The following is a 19,969-nucleotide window of genomic DNA, read 5'->3' as shown; positions in this document are numbered from 1 at the left end:
ATGTGAATATAGTGCCCTGTTTTTCAACAGGAAATTCTGTGAAAAGCCGCGGGTAACTGCTAGTAATGTGTATAAAAATAAGTTAGTTTGTGGTTTAAAAGTTATTATATTAGCGAGTTAAACTCTTTTCTTGGCAGTATACAGTGAGTGTGAGACAATACTGAGAGTAGTATGGTGTATTCATGTGAATTGTTAACGTTTAAACTCGAGAATGTATACTTTAAAATCCGAGATTCGGCAAACATATCCCCAATCTCTGCATCTGATAACGTGATTATAAAGCAGAGACCAATATTATGTATTATTGTATCATTGTTCTTTGATACAAAATCTGTGATTTCTAATTTCAGACTGACAGCCAAACAGGAACTTACATTCGTCCAAATTCACTGATAAGATTTTGACCACTTCCTATGACTAAAACTGGCTTATCCCTCATTATCAGTGTTATTTTCCTGGAAAGCAGTTCCAAGTTTTAACTAGTGGAATCCATGACACAGGTATGTTTTAATGCTCATCCAGTGCGATTATTTTTCATAACGGCAACAACATGAAGACTGAAACATGCTAGAGTTGAGTTGTATATTATGGTCTATGAGTGTGATTAGGCCTTTTTCAAGGAAAAGCTATAACAAAAATTACTAAAAATAGTATTTTACCAAATTTATGCTTTTTCTTGTGTCTACTCTGCGCAGTTTTAATAACTGACAGTTTTTATAAACTCGGTTTTCTTCCAGTGCACTTAAAGAAAACTTAGTAGCTGTATTTTGCAAACTGTGGTGCCTAATGTGGAAACACTACACAATTACTTTATTTCGCAGTAATTTGCAATGTAATATTGTATGTAGGAGGACCATGAATGGTTATAGTATGTATACTTTTAAGGCGTTTGTTTGTTTTACACCATATTTAAGGCAGGATGGTTTGAACACTATATTTACAGAACGACCTCTATGTTAATGTTTCCTAAGATTGAAAACCGAAACCAAGTAGTGATTGCTATATTCTTGTTTTTGACCAAACTCCTACTATACTGACACAAGCACAATCTATTAAGATTGTGAAGATTGTGATTGTAAGATTATTATTATTAATTGTGAAGGTCGAACGGCCGAAACGCTTCCTTTTGAGACATTGATTGGATAATATCAATTATCATCTTTGAATTTGGCTAACCCAATGTTGAAAGTGTGATATTAACGTATTAATTGATACACATGTGGACATTTCCATACTCTAAGTAAACAGAAACTAATAAATATACCGTTAGGTGAAGAAAATTATTAAAGCTCGTGAACTTTATATGTCAAACGAAATGCCTCTCATTCTCATTTGAGTGTGACACACCGCCGAAGAATGAATCACTAATGAACTCTTAATTTATAATGAGAAGTTGGGGCTATATGTTCCTTTCTTACTCTTACAGAAGGCAAAGTCTTGGGGTATTTTGGCCTAGCTGTAAAGTCATTTTCATTCGTCAGAATGACGTTAAAACAAGACTGACAGAACCAGTAATGCGTGACCACAGTTGAGTGAGGGTAACCAATCAGCGATCAGAATGGTTTCTTTATCACGGGCTGTCAGGTTTTCAACCATCTGATATGGTTGATGTTATTTGTTCAGTCAAAATAAAGTAATGTCCTTTATTCATGTGCAGAGGAGCATTACTATAGTACGATACACATCATTGCAAGCCTGGACGAGCGGTTACCGCACCCCACTTATCTCTCACCCAGCGGTGTTGCCACATTGTACAGCTGATCATCAGCGACGCGACATCTCGCTTCGATCCGGTTGTTTACATCCGTTCTGTTCTTCGAGGTTCGATTATCCTGCATGGTTTTATTTTATTTTTATTTATTGCTCACATTCGGTGTCGTAGTGTAAACTCGTATTAATTTAAATCGTGAAGGTAAATGATTCGGGAAGATAGATAACAAGTAAAGATGAGCAATAACGACCGTTCGAATGCTGAATTTAATCGATTATCCAATCACTAGCTATTCTTCCGTTACAGCTGGCAACACCGCGCCACAACCCAGGCTTGCATTGATATGTCTCGTACTTTAGTAATTCCAGTTTTGGTTGAGCTGAAAATGGTTCTCCACAATGATGCCGAATTATTTCAATGTTTTAATTATGTTCTTTCCCACAGTAGTTTGTAATATTTATTCATAGTATAACATCATTCTTGTACGGCTTTAGTAATGCTCAATGTGCTCCAGGATGTCGCTGACAATACTACTAGTGGTGGCAACCTGTGTCATTGAGGGATTGTTGTGGAGAGCTTCAGCTGTGCCGTTTTATTTTCCGAGAAAATTGTGAGTTGAAGCACTTGCACAACACATTCTCTGCATCCTGTAATGGAGGAAGGGCTAAGGAAAAGGTTTGTACGAAAGTGGACGTTTAGTTATCTTCTGTTCTGTTACGTCATTCAATTGATTCTTGCATAGTCTAATAACGGAGATAGATCAATCAAAAGACACGACAACTATGTTTTAAGTGCACTGTTATGTGTGAAAAGAATTGTTTGGAAGGTATACCGAGCTTCAAAACGACCGTTATAAGCTGCACACTGTATTATATGAACTCGATGAATGTTATGCTTACATGTTTGCTTTCAAGGATTTAATGTTATTAATTTCCAAAGGGATTTCTCTACAAACAGGGCTAACAGACATAGAGCAAATAATGATGAGGTCTCTGAAACAGCTAGTACGAAATACAGTTACGTAGCTTTGAAATGGTTTATATTGGTTAAGGTTTAAAGTTGTCACTGCATTTTAAAGCACTATTGGCTACTGAAATAAAACTGTGTAGTACATGGACCTTTTCTGGAAGGCAATGGCTCGATGCAACACTACCGGGACTAAAAAATAAACATGAAAAAGTGTTTGGATGCGTATTGTAATATACTACTACTATACACTTTAAATAAATGGTTAAATTTAACTTGTATTCTGATGATTATAGCTAGAAATAATAAATAACTCAGTATGATACAAATGTGAACTTTAATGATGATAAATTAATTGACATACAGGTTTCAATTTTTAAACAAGATGGAGGATACAATAATGGTAAATTTTTAAATACAGTTCTTAAATTTTAGGGCAGGGTGGTCGTGCTGGTTTAATGAAATAGAAATATTAGGTATTGTTTTTAATAAAATATATTGTAATTTTGAAAAATAATTTTGTTAAATTTTAATTATATTAATTTTGAATTGTTAGCCAAATCAAATGTTCCTGAGTTTTATGTTCTTCCAATGGATCACTGTTAAATTTAAAAAGGAATTTTCTCACCCAATGTCTGTCTTCTGCTTCTCTGTACTTCAGTGATAATATGAATTTAATAAATAAACCTTTCTTTTGAACCAAATACTGCTGAATAAAATGTAACCAGTTTCTTTATTTAAAATAATAATCTTGATTCACTTCTTCTATATCCCTCTCTCCTCTAAACTTTTAAACCTCTGCTCTCTTCACTCAACAATCATCCCTGCACACTGTATCACTGACTTTAGTTTACTTTATAACTTTTGAGTTTTATATGTAATAAGGTGAATTTTGATTAATTTTGATATATTTAATTTTGTATTTATTATTGTTTGTATTAAAATTTGAGACAATTTATAATTAATTATTCCTTAATTATTTAATTATTATTACTAATAAATTTCTAAATTAAATTAAATATTGAAATGAATGTGAGATGGGTGTATGAAATGAGTCATTACAGTATTAAGAGTACAGTATCTTTAAAAAGAGAAATCTCCGATTACAAACCGAAAACTTAACCGATTACAAAGGATGGTGTAAAAGTGATGGATATTTAACATTATTTGTATTGACTACTAGCTCTTTCCCGCGGTATCGCACGCTTTTCACAAGCTTTGCCGGTGTACGAACACTTCTGGTTCAAGTGAATTATATTTCCAACGCCGATGTAGAGTTTGCCTTGACGTCATGATCAAGAAAATCAGTCGAACGTGAACTGTACACGTACATTTACTTTATTACAAAAGTGGTTTAGCACTGAAACTTTAAGTTCAACCAAAAATTTCTTTAAAAACAAATATACATCATAACTTAGCACCTTCAGATAGTGATTGGCTGTTTAATATACGTAACTGTCTCGTAATTGCAGTTTATAGTGTGCTTGCTTTTTGTGATTCAATGTTTATTGAAAAATTATAATGTGTGTGTGTGTGTGTGTGTGTGTGTGTGTGTGTGTGTGTGTGTGACTTTTATATTTCTTATCACTGTTAATTACATATTTTTACATGAAAAAAGACTAAGATATTCCTCATAGCTAGCATAAATATAAAAATAAAATTGTTTAAACACAAAATATATTTTAAATTATTCTAAGTTTTTATTTTCTAATTTTTTGCTTTAGAAATAATTTAATTATTCTAGTCTATTTTGTAAATTATATATATATATATATATATATATATATATATATATATATATATACACATCTTCAGTCAAAATTTCAAACCAATATTTCAATTAGAACCTCAGACAAATCCACCTACACTTTCGTAAAACAGCAAAAAACAAACAAAAATAGCTGATTTTAAAGAAATATTTATCCTAAAATCCTTCTGGGCACTATCTGGAGTAAACTGATTCATCTACTTCAAGTCTCTGTCTGCTTCTGCCAATCCTGGCTTCTTTAGTTGCTTCTTGTGCTGCTCGATGACCTTTGCGATGACTAATTTCATCGGATATTTTAGTGCTTCAATAGTGTTTATATCACATTCACCTATTCCTAATTCTTTCTAAACTCGGAATCTTCCTAAATTACCATTATGATATGCCAAGATGGCATTAAACACTCCTATTTCTAAAGTTTTTCTCCCAACAAACACATTTTTAGGAATCCTACACCAAACAGAAGACTGGGTTAGGTAATGCTTGTAATATGTCCTACCAAAAATCAATGCTACACACATTGATTTTTTTTCTAATTTTTACTACTCTGCTCAGTACAGTACAAAATGTATGTAAATACGTTGCGATTGTACACAAAATTTAGCAAACCGCTAATCTGACCGAAAGAAAGGTGTGCAGACTACTTTTTAAAATTGCGTAATACATTCTGAGAAATAATTTAATTGATTATGTTCAGTATAAAACTGTGGAAAAAAGTAGAGTAAATATTTTAACAAGGAAAAATTGAAATTGTTTGACTATAGACCCTTCAACTCTCCTTAAATAAATAAATTCAATTTAGAATATCGGGTATTTGAACTAAGATTCAATAATATAGAATCGGCTCCAGAGATGGATGTATTTTCTAACTCCTATCACTTGTCTTCGAATGCTTCAGTTGCTCTATATATATATATATATATATATATATATATATATATATATATATATATATATATACATACAGGGTGATTCATGAAGTTCTCCCCCCACTTCTACAGCACATTGTACTAGTAAAAATAATGAAAAAATGTTATATAAACATAGGTCCGAAAACGCTTCGTTAGCGAGTTACAGCTAGCGAAAGATTTCGCCTGAATTCCTGGGTAAAGAGTAAAATAAAGCCATACTGAACTTTTGGAAAGGTTAATTAAGTAAGAAATATCGTGGATTCTTATGTATTTTTACCTGATAAAGCTAATAAAATAGGTTTCAGAACTGTAACTGTAGTAGTTTTTGAGGGATTCAGGGTTAAATGCAAAAAATTGGGGCACGAAACGATGTTTTTTTAAGTTTGATGTACAATAACTTTGTTAAATTGGTAATAAATACCTAAAATCAACAAACATTAATTGTAGAGAATTTAATTCTGAGAAAATTGATTTAATCAAAATCTAAAATAAAACAGAAATAAGTACAAAAAAATCGATTTTATTCAGTATAATACATTACTAGCTGTAAAGAAATACCGTACGGTATTTAGTTAAAATAAAACAAAAACAAAATGTTTGTTCCTTAATGATGAGATAAATTGAGAAAACAAGATTAACTGTTAAATAAATTTGTTTGTAAATAAAAATATCATGTTTTATTACGTTGTATTTTTTTTTTAATAAAAATTTTCATCAAATGTTCGAAAATAAATGAAGCAAACATTTTCCCATTATTGTTTACTAATCATCGAAATGCAGTTTTTTGTTTTATTAATTTCTAAGTTGGTAACGCACGAATAACAGCTGATCAACAATGGTATTCTGTACTTTTACGTTAGAACTGTGTATTAGTGGTGTTTTGCAAGCTACAGCAGGAGATCGGGTTCTGTGAATCGTGTTATTAAATGCAATTTTTCTGTGAGTTATAATTCGATTGTTTATTCAGCGAAAAAATGCCTTACTTATTTACATCAGAGGAATACGGTGATATAGTTTTTATTTTGAGTTACTGTAATGGTAATGCTAGAGCTGCTGTAGAAGAATATGAACTACGTTACCCTAATAGGAGGATTCCAGATACCAAAACAATTTCAGGAACTTTTCGTACTCTTCGGGAAACAGGATCACTACCAAGTACTAGAACCAATTATGAACGAGCTGTCCAACTTGATGATGATATTGTTATTAATGCTGTTCATCGCAGTCCAGGTGTAAGTACACGACGTATTTCTAGGCGGATAGGAGTTTCGCAGTCAACGGTGTGGAGGTCACTTAATCGAAACAAATTTTATCCGTTTCATAAACAAAAGGTTCAACATCTACAGCTAGGGGATGGTCCGCTTCGCTTGGAGTTTTGCAACTTTTTGAATATTAATAATCAACTCTACAAGCGTATTTTGTTTACGGATGAGGCACAATTCACTCGGGATGGTGTCAATAACTTGCACAATGAACACTCATGGGCCGAAGAAAATCCACATGAGGTAGTGGAACAGAACTTTCAACACTGATTTAGCGTCAATGTCTGGTGTGGCTTTTTGCACAATCGGCTGATTGGACCTTTCATATTACCTGGACGCCTAAATGCTGAGTTCTATTTGCATTTCCTTCAAGAAGAGTTGGCGCAACTGTTAGAGAATGTTCCTTTACATCTCAGACAAAATTTGTACTTCCAGCATGACGGAGCACCTCCCCACTTTTCACGTGCCGTTTCTGCTTACTTAAATAATCAATTTCCTGGACACTGGATTGGTCGTGGAGGGCCTCACCCTTGGCCACCAAGATCACCAGATCTATCTCCATTGGATTATTGCATCTGGGGATGGATGAAAGACATTGTATACAAGACAAAAGTGAATTCTCGTTATGAATTAATTGCCCGTATTATGGATTCGGCTGTGCAGATACAGGGAAGTCCTGAAAAATTAAGAAACGCAACAAAAGCAATACACAAACGTGCTGCAAAATGTATTGATAATGATGGCCTCATTTTCGAACATCTATTATAAAAAGGTGCGTACGGTTGGCCCAACCTGATTAATTTTGCTTAAACCTTGTAATGTATTATACTGAATAAAATCGATTTTTTGGTACTTATTTCTGTTTTATTTTTAGACTTTGATTATATCGATTTTCTCAAAATTAAATTCTCTACAATTAATGTTTGTTGATTTTATGTATTTATTACCAATTTAACAAAGTTATTGTACATCAAACTTAAAAAAACATTGTTTCGTGCCCCAATCTTTTGCATTTAACCCTGAATCCCTCAAAAACTACTACAGGTACAGTTCTGAAACCTATTTTATTAGCTTTATCAGGTAAAAATACATAAGAATCCACGTTATTTCTTACTTAATTAACCTTTCCAAAAGTTCAGTATGGCTTTATTTTACTCTTTACCCAGGAATTCAGGCGAAATCTTTCGCTAGCTGTAACTCGCTAACGAAGCGATTTCGGACGTATGTTTATATAACATTTTTTCATTATTTTTACTAGTACAATGTGCTGTAGAAGTGGGGGGAGAACTTCATGAATCACCCTGTATGTATATATATATATATATATATATATATATATATATATATATATATATATTGTAACAATCCCGGTTTCACTCAGCCAAGGGGGGGGGGGGGTAGATTGCTCAAAAATCATAAGTTGCTTTACGTCCAATGGACCTTAAGTATTCGTATAAACAACATATTACAGGGCGCCACCTTGTTTTGTCATAGTTTAAATCCAGGCCTGAACAAGGAAAAGGCCTAAGGAATAAGTAATGGTAGCCAAAATCAGCTGAGGTCCAGTCTGCCAGAGAGTCCTTAAATTGGTTTTCTTGGTTTAAACACACACTAAGAAATACTAATACTAAAAAGACAAAAATCCTAAATTGTTAAAGAATTCTTTAAGTTGACTTTGACTGTAATAGTTATAAACTAAGTATACAAGTTCCCAAACTAATTCTACCAATTTAATTTAAACTGAAAAAAAGGCAAGGTCGGTCTACATAGACATACAGGTTTTTAATTAATCAAGTCAAAGATTGTCTACTACCATTTATTCCAAGGTCCTCTGATTAAGTGAATTCACAAGTACTGTACTCCAAAAGCATGAAATAGGCCCTATTAAATGCCTGCAACCATTAATGGTGGACCAAAGATTTGATTCCAATTTATACCAGTGTCACCATTATTAATCCAAGAAAATATGTTTAACATGAGATAAATCAAGTTATAATCTGAGATAAAACTCAATACTAAATACAATAGCTTAATATTTGTACAAATACCTTGGGTGGCCACCACATACTGAAATAAACAAGTTAACTATATAGATTATTATAACTAACACAATATACAAATCTTACACACTACACACATAAATAAATACACAATAAACAGTTAATAATATGTAGTATAAGTGATATCCCAGTAACAATTGTAGACAGTTCCAATATTGAAGTCCATTCACTGCTACAATAGGCCCACAGGTTCTCACAGTTGTAAGGGGTCAGGCTCACAAAAAGTCCCAAAAATATTATTAATTTACATCCACAGGTGGGAGGTAAGATTTGAAAGCCCCACCATTGTCCCTTCAAGGTGTAAACTGAGACTAACAATCATAAGTTCCCCATACTATTTCAGATTATTTGGCATTGGCCGGCAAAGTGAAAATAATGAATAGTCCTTCAGAATAAAAGTATTTCCACTTATCGGTACGATGAGCCCCGCCAATAGTCTATGAGTAGGCCTAGGTAGATAGTGGGTAAAGGCAGGCAACCAGGCAGCTGCGCTAAAGGCCAGTGGGTAGTGGGTCTCACAAGCCGGAATCAGCTCCCAAAATATCCCTGAGCATACCAAGAGGGAATAGAAATTTGCTAGACTACACATTTCAACATAATGATGACTAGCATAAATAATAAAATAACACCAATCAGTAGAATAATCTTTTGGAAAAACAATATTACTAGCATGGTACAATCCATCTACTACTTTAAAATTTTCCTTTTTATTAATAACAATAGTTTATTTTAAATAAAGACTTTTCTGTATTTAAACATTGAAAAATAATTTCTAAGCAATAAGATTTAATGTAAATTACCATTATTTGAATTTAATAACAATTGAGTTCAAACATTAAATAGATGGATTAAAATAATCAAAGTTCAAGAATTAATCATTATTGAAATTTTTCATTACAGGAATATTTAAATATTTTCATCCTCTAAATTCACTATGTACAATTAAACAAAATTTGATGACATTAAAATTGTACGGCATTAAAGGTAAGTAAACCAATTCTTAAAGCTTAAGGCTGAAGTGTAAAAATTACATTACAAAAATGCATCAAACAGTTACAACATTACACAATGGACAATATGACAGGTTACATGATTCCATTATCTACAGAATTTTGTCTGTTAGGTTTTCTAATAAATTTATCTTTTAAATTAAACAAAACACAAAACCCTGAATACAATAATTACAAACATATAGATACATATTTTCTTGGACATTAACACAATATTTTATCTTAAAAAGCAAATCAATGAATAATCAATTGACATTTTATTTCATGTAAATTTCAGGAATAAACCTTCCTTGTCTCTGTCCATATTTAAATTCATTTATGACATCAAATTATTTTACAGTTATTTTTTTATACCAAGCTATTGTCCATAACATAAGTTATTTTTGTCCATGAGCCTTTATTAACAAATTACATTTATAAGAATTAACTCTCACCTTAGCTTAATAAAATCCTATAAGAGCAAGGAGGGAGCACAGGCACGAGAAGCTTTCTGTTCCAATCTTCTGAAACTACTACTGTAGACGGCAGTGATGCAGAGTCATCCAAGAGCAGGAATAATCAAGGCAAGAGTAGTTGAATTGTAGTTTGGCCAACTGGGGCTGCAGCAATGTTTACTAATCCAGCTGATAAGAACTAACACAGGTTGATCAGGCCTGTGACCTACTTGCAGACAATTAACTACCTTGATAACTTGATTTTGTCCATCAGCGAACAATAATTGCATTCTTGAGGTTGAATATTATTATTTTGAAAATAATCACTACAACATATATATATATATATATATATATATATATATATATATATATATATATATATATATACGAGATCACAGCTTCTTGAAGAGTATTGCTATCGTGATGACTAAAGACAGTTGATAAAACGAGGTGTCCTGTATCGGTAGCAGAGAGATAATGTGGGTTAAAAAGTAGGTTGATTACAATAGCCTACCCCTGTTATACCGCCGGTAACAACAAGTAACCTATATATCCTTGGAAATTTGCTCCATATTTGCTAATCTACTATACACGTTTTTACATTTTGTTATATTTATTGATTGTGTTTCCAGCCTTGTAAATGTGGTTGGCTGTGTTCACATCTTTGTAATCTAAATCTATTGGGTAATTCTAAGCAATATATGGGTCAACCTCGATTTTTCTCATATTACAATATAATGTTCCAATAGTCAATTAGAAAAGGAAATGACTAGAATTTCTTGCCGGAAAGCAGTTATAGGGAGCAGGCAACCGCCAGACGGTCATATATTGCTTAGAGTTACCTATTACTGATCAGGGGAACTGACGTGATCTGGGCTTCAAATTTGGAACTACTCGAGTTAATTTTTTTTTCTAAAAGAGCAAGCAGCGCGAAGCGCTGCGCAGCGGGCAGGCATCGTGCGTGATCCTTTTTTTTATTAAAAATTTCTGATAAATTGTTATTACATATTACAATATAATGTAGGTAATGTATGTAAAACAATTTTAAACACATAATTACATGCTGGAAAGCAAAGTAAACCAATATAATCCGCCCAATACAAAATCTCCGTAAAAATCTGGTAAAGGAATCTGTGTCATTCCTTTGGCCTGAATCAATTCAGTATATACGAAGATCACGCACGATGCTTGCCCGCTGCGCAGCGCTTCGCGCTGCTTGCTCTTTTACAAAAAAAATTAACTCGAGTAGTTCCAAATTTGAAGCCCAGATCACGTCAGTGCCCCTGATCACTAATAGGTAATTCTCGCGGTTGCCTGCTCCCTATAACTGCTTTCCAGCAAGAAATTCTAGTCATTTCCTTTTCTAATTGACTATTGGAACATTATATTGTAATATGAGTTGCCTGCTCCCTATAACTGCTTTCCGGCAAGAAATTCTAGTCATTTCCTTTTCTAATTGACTATTGGAACATTATATTGTAATATGAGAAAAATCGAGGTTGACCCATATATTGCTTAGAATTACCATCTATTGTGTTCTCACGTTTGTAATATAAATCGACTGTGTTCACACCTTTATAATCTAGGTTAGCTGTGTTCACACCTTTGCAATCGAAGTCGACTGTGTTCACACTTTTATAATCTAGGTTGACTGTGTTCACACATTTGTAATCTAGGTTGACTGTGTTCACACCTTTATAATCTAGGTTGACTGTGTTCACACATTTGTAATCTAAGTCGACTGTGTTAACACCTTTATAATCTAGGTTGACTGTGTTCTCACATTTGTAATCTAAGTCGACTGTGTTCACACCTTTATAATCTAGGTTGACTGTGTTCACACCTTTATAATCTAGGTTGACTGTGTTCACACATTTGTAATCTAAGTCGACTGTGTTCACACCTTATAATCTAGGTTGACTGTGTTCACACCTTTGAAATCTAAGTCGATTGTGTTCCCACATTTGCAATCTAAGTCGATTGTGTACACACATTTGTAATCTAGGTTGACTGTGTTCACACTTTTGCAATCTAAGTCGATTGTGTTCACACATTTGCAATCTAGGTCGATTGTGTTCACACATTTGTAATCTAAGTCGATTGCGTTCACACATTTGTAGTCGACTGTGTTCACACCTTTATAATCTAGGTTGACTGTGTTCAAACATTTGCAATCTAAGTCGATTGTGTTCGCACATTTGCAATCTAAGTCGATTGTGTTCACACATTTGTAATCTAAGTCGATTGCGTTCACACATTTGTAATGTAAGTCGACTGTGTTCACACCTTTATAATCTAGGTTGACTGTGTTCACACATTTGTATTCTATTTCGATTGCGTTCACACATTTGTAATGTAAGTCGACTGTGTTCACACCTTTATAATCTAAGTTGACTGTGTTCACACCTTTGCAATCTAAGTCGACTGTGTTCACACCTTTATAATCTAGGTTGACTGTGATCACACATTTGTAATCTAAGTCGATTGCGTTCACACATTTGTAATGTAAGTCGACTGTGTTCACACCTTTATAATCTAGGTTGACTGTGTTCACACCTTTATAATCTAGGTTGACTGTGTTCACACATTTGTAATCTAAGTCGACTGTGTTAACACCTTTATAATCTAGGTTGACTGTGTTCTCACATTTGTAATCTAAGTCGACTGTGTTCACACCTTTATAATCTAGGTTGACTGTGTTCACACCTTTATAATCTAGGTTGACTGTGTTCACACATTTGTAATCTAAGTCGACTGTGTTCACACCTTTGCAATATAAGTCGACTGTGTTCACACCTTTATAATCTAGGTTGACTGTGTTCACACATTTGTAATCTAAGTCGATTGCGTTCACACATTTGTAATGTAAGTCGACTGTGTTCACACCTTTATAATCTAGGTTGACTGTGTTCACACCTTTATAATCTAGGTTGACTGTGTTCACACATTTGCAATCTAAGTCGATTGTGTTCGCACATTTGCAATCTAAGTCGACTGTGTTCACACCTTTATAATCTAGGTTGACTGTGTTCACACCTTTGCAATCTAAGTCGATTGTGTTCACACATTTGTAATCTAAGTCGACTGTGTTCACACCTTTATAATCTAGGTTTACTGTGTTCACACCTTTGCAATCTAAGTCGATTGCTTTCACATACTTGTAATCTAAGTCGACTTTGTAATCTAAGTAATCTAAGTCGACTTTGTAATCTAAGTAATCTAAGTCGATCTTTGTAATCTAAGTCGATTATGTCCACACATTTGTAATCAAGGTTGATTGTGTTTCAGAACTTGGTTTTTACTGGAAAACACACCCTGTATATGACGGAAATAAATATGACGAACTTCCAAAGTGTAAAGTTTGACTCATCGGTGAACTTAACTCGAATCATCGTGTCAAAGACTTCTCGAGTTTCACTGTTCTTGAGTAACCCACATTTGACAGATCTGCAGATTGACAATGTAGATGAGCTGACACTAGAGTACAAACACAGAAGAGTCCCTCTGGAAGTACCTTATATAAAGAATATGACCTTAAAGAACATCAATACCCTTCGCTTGATCAGCGACATGCAGGAGTTTGTGTGGCCGATCAGCACGATCAATCTGATCAACATTCTCGACATGGACCTCGGCTCTTCATTGTTGAAGATGTTCGCAGAACATGTGGTCATAACCAAGACTAAAGTGAGTACTGTACATGTGTAAAGAAATTGTAAATTTTTTCAATTAAAATAAATTTGTAGTGTAATTTTAAATTTTCAAAAACTAAAAAATAATATTTTGTCAATTTAAAATAAAAAAAATACATTTTACAGGCCATAGAACTTTTGTATAACAAATATTTGATGGATTTAATTTTTCTTAATAATAAATACATGTTATTGCCCTTTAAAATATCGTTACAAGAAAAAAATCACTTGTATTAATTGTTTTATAAAAGTTAAATATTGAATGATACTAATTCTTTTAATACACCGTTTTTACAGGACATTAACTTAAAATAAAATAAATATTACAACACTTGTACGTTGTTGTTTGTTGTAGTAAGTCGAAAAAGTGTGTTTTTTTTTGGTTTTTAGATATTTAAAAACATCTATTACGCAGTTTTACTACAATAATAGTCCTTTTAGTGTGTAAAAAAAATTACTAGACTGCTCTCAATGTTTAGATGCAGCTCTGTATCGTTTGCAAGAGTGCATTTTATATAGTTTTCTAATCAGTTGTAATTTAATTCTGGTTTCATACGTTGGTTGACCTGTGGTTACTTGCAAGATACTGTAACACTACAGACTAAATCAGCTGTTTGCTAAAATTAGTGTTCATTTAAGTTTTGCTTTGTTTGCAATCAGTTTGGTGCGTGGGTGGGGTGAGTGCTATAGTTTATATAGTAGTGGAAACAATTTAGCCTAGGTATAATTCTAAGCTTACAAAAACGAAAGTTTTATGATAGCAAATGTGTAAGTGTGAGATCTGCTAAATACACAGCCTGCCAGTCCTGAAGACTTTAATCCTGCAAGTGAAGGTGATGAAGAGTCTTCCAGGATCAGAGCTGTGAAGAAGGATTGAAGAAACTTGATGAACTGCTACTCATGGGCAGTAACCGGAAAAGCAGTATTTGTACAAAGAATGTAAAAAAGCAAAAAATATCAGTCAAGAAGCAAAAATGTAAAGGACATGTAAATCAGGAGCAGAAGTATGGTTATGATATATTCTGGCCACTTTGGACTTTTCCTTCGGTTCTAACTTCTTCCCACAAACAGTGTTTTTCAACTTAAAGGTACATTTACTAGAAAATTGTTTGGCCTATTGACTTTAAATACTATTGGTAGTTTATATGTATATCATACACAAACTGAAGTAAAATAATTACATTTGAAGGCATAGTTTAAACAAATCCTAAAGTCAAAAAATGATTTTTTTCTTAAATTGCAATAAAAAAATCATACAAAGAACTAAAACTATTTCAAATTTAAATATTTGGTTTGTGTTGTGCATCATTGTGTTAGCTGATACGTGCTGAAAAACGTACCTTTTGTGCAGTACTGTTCCAAAACAACGAACGTTTTTAAACAGTTTTTAATACCTCCCTATCGAAAGAAAACGTTTTTAAATTTTTTTCTCCACAATATTAATAAAACTTAAAGATATTGTTGTAAACACTGTTCATGATAAACAAAACAGTAAAACAGTTACAAGTAATTTTACTTATAGCAGTAAAGGCCGCCTAACGCCACATTACTACACATTAATAAATTATATAATTATAAATGCAATTTATACATATTAGAACTGGAACTTTCATAGGCTTCTATGGAAATAGATATCTAGAATGCCTTAAATTCCGTTTCAATTAAAACATAATATGTACAATTTTAAAATATTTCTTATAGCAAAAGATTTCTTCTTGAATCAATCAAGAATTCCTTAAAATAAATAGTGAAATTTCTTCTAAGTTTAGCATGCAATTGAAAGTTTGCAATCTATAGCTAATTCATTCTCAAGATGCCATGTAAATTGATAGAAGGGCGGATAACCATAAATAAATTTTGAAATACCTTCCGGCAGGCAAAAGAAAAACTCTGTCAGCCTACTGTGTCATAGACTTCATAACGCTCAGCCAAATTCCAGGGCTGAACATAAACCATCATATAACTTATTCTTCTGTATGTAAAAATGAAGTTTCAGGCAAAATTGAATGACAACAGATTAAATATTTCCTGAGATATCTTGCCAAATTCCACAATCTATTTTTATTAATTAATTTATGTGTAATTGCCGTGTTCAAATAAAAACAGTTTTGGTGAGATAATGAGCTTAATACAATGCAAGTCTGCGCTGAAATGAAATATTACAGTTTTAACATTGAGTTTTCCACTCTTTTTCTTTTTACTCTATATCTAAAAGTCAAAAAGGGTGAAATCTCAAAGAGTTTGTCTGTTTACAGATTTATTTATTCCGCTTTTTCTTGTTGGGATCATGGTTATCCATAAGACCAATTTAAAAATATTCACTAACACTCAGCTAAATACCATAGCATGACGTGCACCACCATCGAAATCAGTTGTACTAATTTATAAATGTAGTTTCATTCAAAAGTTCAAGCAAATAGACCAGTTTGTTTTCAAGATACGAGTATCATCCGGACAGACAGACAGATAGAGAGACAGTCAGACACATAGGCAGACAGGCAAACGGAAGAAAATTGTATTTTTCCATCCCCACGAGCATTTATCAGCCTACTGAGCATTTAATTCAGCCTGGACAATGGACATGCGCCGTCATAGAACATATTCTTGAGTACGTAGAAACGAAGTAATTCAAAATTTAAAGATAACAGAAGAAATATGTCTTTAGATATCTTACTACGTAATGTATTCCAGTTTTTCATTACTTAATGTTCTATAACAGTGTTCAAATAATTAAAGTTTCGGTGAGCGGAAGAGTGTACTAGTATGTGCTGAAATTAAATTTTTTCACCGAGTTTTAACATTGACATTCCATTCTTTTTCTTTTTACGCTATGACTGAAAGTGTGAGTGTTAAAATCTCAAATAAATTAATTTTTTTAATAAATTTATTTATTTTGCCTTTTCTCGTTGTCGTCATGGTTACCCTTAAGGCTAGTGTAAATATACTCACTAACGCTCAGCCAAATTCCATGGAGTGATATATACAATCATCAAAAGTCAGTTCGTTTTTGAGATATCGTCCGGAAAGACAGACGTACATACAAACCGACAGACAAAGAGACAAATTAAATCTTTCCAGCCCCACGAGTGATAGGCTTCACTGAAACTCAGCCAATAAACATTAATTTAAACGTAATCACAGTATTTTCTGTATTTTTCAGATCCGTTTACACAATAAGACATCTTTGGTACTCAGTGCTTCATCGATTGCCATAGAGAACTCCTTCTTATACATCCACGAGAATGGCTTCTTGAACGTCACCGCCAATCAGACCATAGTGAGGGATTCACACGTCAACTTAGAAGACGGATACCTCAACTTGGTTGACGCGAGAGAGGTCTTATTTAAAAAGAACTCCCTGCATGGATTCAACAACAGGCCTCTTTTAGTTCACGACAACATCACTGTGAGATTTGAAGAAAATGACATTTTCACTCACGACATTGGCGGCGTTCTGAGTTTGAGCAAATGGAAAGTAATTTTCAAAGGCAACAATTTTGGGTGCGACAATTGCCCCGATAACAGGCGTCTTTTAGACAGTGATCTTCAAGACTTAGGGTATGTGAACTACTGCTACACAAACTGCAACGTCACCCTGAACGCTTTCAAGAAATATTTAGCAGACAGCTGCTTTTGCCTCGAGGGTGTACAGCAGGTTGCAGATCTAGAACGATTGTGCTCTTCAAATACGACTATGAAATGTCCAAAAGTGTTGAAAGACCTACCTTTGTGGTTCCAAAGAGGTAAGCGCCTTATTTGGTGGTTCCTGATTGTATTAATTCCTCTATTGTTGATTGCATCCCTGGTGTTCTGGGTGTCCTGTATCTGGTGTAAGAAAAAGCCAAAGTGTGAGCAGCCACAACAGACAACAGCATTTAATAACGCATGCTACGATAAATGCTTATACGAGCATCATCATTACGAAGAAGTGAAGCCTGAAACTGCAAATAAACTGTGATATTTTTGTCTTATTTGTTACTTTAAATATAAATAGAATAGCTTTCATGTACACTGTATTTACAGATAAGGTTGTATTAATACAATAAAAATCTATTTTCTTATAGCACATTTTTAATAAGTCTGTTGAGGTTTGAGGAAAGTGGAATTTGGATGAGTTCACAATATTGCAATACATTTTTACACGTATTTACAATTCGCAATGGAAAGATGTGATTTTGAAACCATCATTAATGAGGTATAGTATAAATAGGTGAGTTTGTGTAACACAATATTCGTGCTTAAGGAAATTGTTATTTGCACGAAAGGTATAACAGAAGATGAAGAGAACAATGGTAAAAGACTTAGACCCAGAAATCAGGTTATTAATTTAAACCAGTTTAGTGGGTTTAAGTTCCCACCAGTTGGACGTCATATGAAGTTCACACTACAGTAATGTTAAAGGCAAAGTATTCATTTTAAAACCAAGCAATCTCTCGGAATACTCTATTAATGTGGATAGCAATTAGCAAAAAAGTTGAATTTTACAACAATTACTTTTTCGGAATATTTATACAAATATTATTAGGCTATTTATTGGGATATTTATTATTTCTTGTCTATGTACTATTACATGTAAAATTCCTAATTATTTACTTTTTTTAAATGCATATTTTTGTTGATTGTTTCATCTAAATGAAAAGTATTGTACCAATCACTATTACATTATACTTAGAATTTGTAAAAATAGCTGTACGTTGAAATAAATGAATAATTTTGAAGAAAAACAGTTTTTGTTGTTCCAGTTTGTATGATTGTATTATCAAAACGCAATAAACTTTAATATTATTACCAAAATATCACAACAGCATCGTTGAAAAATATAAACTGACCGTTTGGATGAATTATTTTAAAAAGTTTATAAGTTGCTTTATGCAATATATAACCCGTAACCGAAGAAAACGTTGTGTGATAATGTTGTGTTTATTATAGAAAAATCTTAACCCAATATTATTTTGTAAATGACGGGAATCAGTGATTTAATAGTCATTATTCTATAGCGAGCAATTTTGTTAGCAAATTAAACCGTTTGTCTATGTTTGCCTTTCAAAATTGAGACTTAAACAATCTACTATATTTAATTACTCATCTGTAACCACAGCTCCTTTGTTGAAAGTTTGTTACTGAGGATGAAAGATTTGAAAGGGTAATAGGATTTCGGCCATTTTCCATCGTATAATACAGAGTTTCGAGGATTAAAATCCATCCTCTTCGTCAGGCGATAAGACATACACGTGTACTTAGAAGTTGCAACATGCAGCAATGGACAGCCACTAAAAAAGAGAAAAGAGATAGAGAATAAATTAGGAATTAAATTCTCGGAATGTTGTTTTACATTTTGTAATATATAACAACGGCACTCGTTGTACTGAGTTAGTATCAGATCTGATTTTATTTTTGTTGATTTAGTAGTTTAAATTATTGTTGCACATATTACTGTCATTGTTTCAATTTTTGTTAATAAACATTATCAAGCAATACTATTGGTCAGATGGAAAAACATTTCACTTCTCCACCACTTTACATGTTTACCTACACAATTATTGCAAAAGAAGTAGGATAAAGTCTGGTATTAATTCTAAAGCGGCATTACTTTAATTTAGTTCGCTAGGGGTTTTTAAGAACCAGTTCGTTAGAACGAACTGGTTTTTCTAACGAATTAGGACAATGATAGATCATTGTCCTAATCCTAATCCTAGTAATATTATAAATGCAAAAGTAAGTTTGTTTGTTACGCATCACGCTAAAACTATTCAACCTGTTGTACTGAAATTTTACATGGACATTCCTAAGGTCCCTAGGATGAATATAGGCCTATTCCTATTTCGTAAATCTTTTCGGACGACGCCCCACTGGTCTTTAAAGTAGCGAAATATCCCAATTTGGTAATGTCTGCAATATTAATTGAACGAGCCTCTGAAATCTAATCAGCTGTTCTGTGTAAACATTGTTTATTATTTTTAATTTGTTTACGTTTATAGTGAGTAAAGTTTTTAATAAGCAACCATAGTTTTAACACTTTGACTACCGAGCAGGCCACTGTGTATAATGTTAGTTTGTACACTACATAACACTTCTGTACATCACACATGCTTTTGTAACCTCTGGTAGCCAATGTGTTAAAGCCGTTTTAGATTTCAGCGATTAGGTAAGTACTT

At 33.1% G+C, this 19,969-nt stretch overlaps 1 protein-coding gene and 1 long non-coding RNA gene across 2 annotated transcripts; one reads left to right on the top strand and one right to left on the bottom strand.

The window, feature by feature from the left end:
• The first annotated feature begins 382 nt into the window (after positions 1-382).
• Positions 383-17,880, top strand: LOC124367491. The gene is made up of 4 exons (XM_046824348.1): positions 383-500; positions 2,226-2,386; positions 13,411-13,809; positions 16,975-17,880. Exons 3-4 carry the CDS (start codon positions 13,444-13,446, stop codon positions 17,770-17,772), a joined length of 1,164 nt encoding a protein of 387 aa, XP_046680304.1. The 5' UTR covers positions 383-500; positions 2,226-2,386; positions 13,411-13,443; the 3' UTR covers positions 17,773-17,880.
• LOC124367492 lies at positions 8,601-10,446 on the bottom strand. The gene is made up of 2 exons (XR_006922906.1): positions 10,120-10,446; positions 8,601-9,221 (listed from the first exon to the last, which is right to left on the bottom strand). It is a non-coding gene; the product is annotated as an uncharacterized LOC124367492 (long non-coding RNA).
• Positions 17,881-19,969: the final 2,089 nt, after the last annotated feature.

Source organism: Homalodisca vitripennis, chromosome 8 (genome assembly GCF_021130785.1).
Source record: "Homalodisca vitripennis isolate AUS2020 chromosome 8, UT_GWSS_2.1, whole genome shotgun sequence".
NCBI classification, from domain to species: Eukaryota; Metazoa; Arthropoda; class Insecta; order Hemiptera; family Cicadellidae; genus Homalodisca; species Homalodisca vitripennis.
This window is presented reverse-complemented; position numbering and strand designations above follow the sequence as displayed.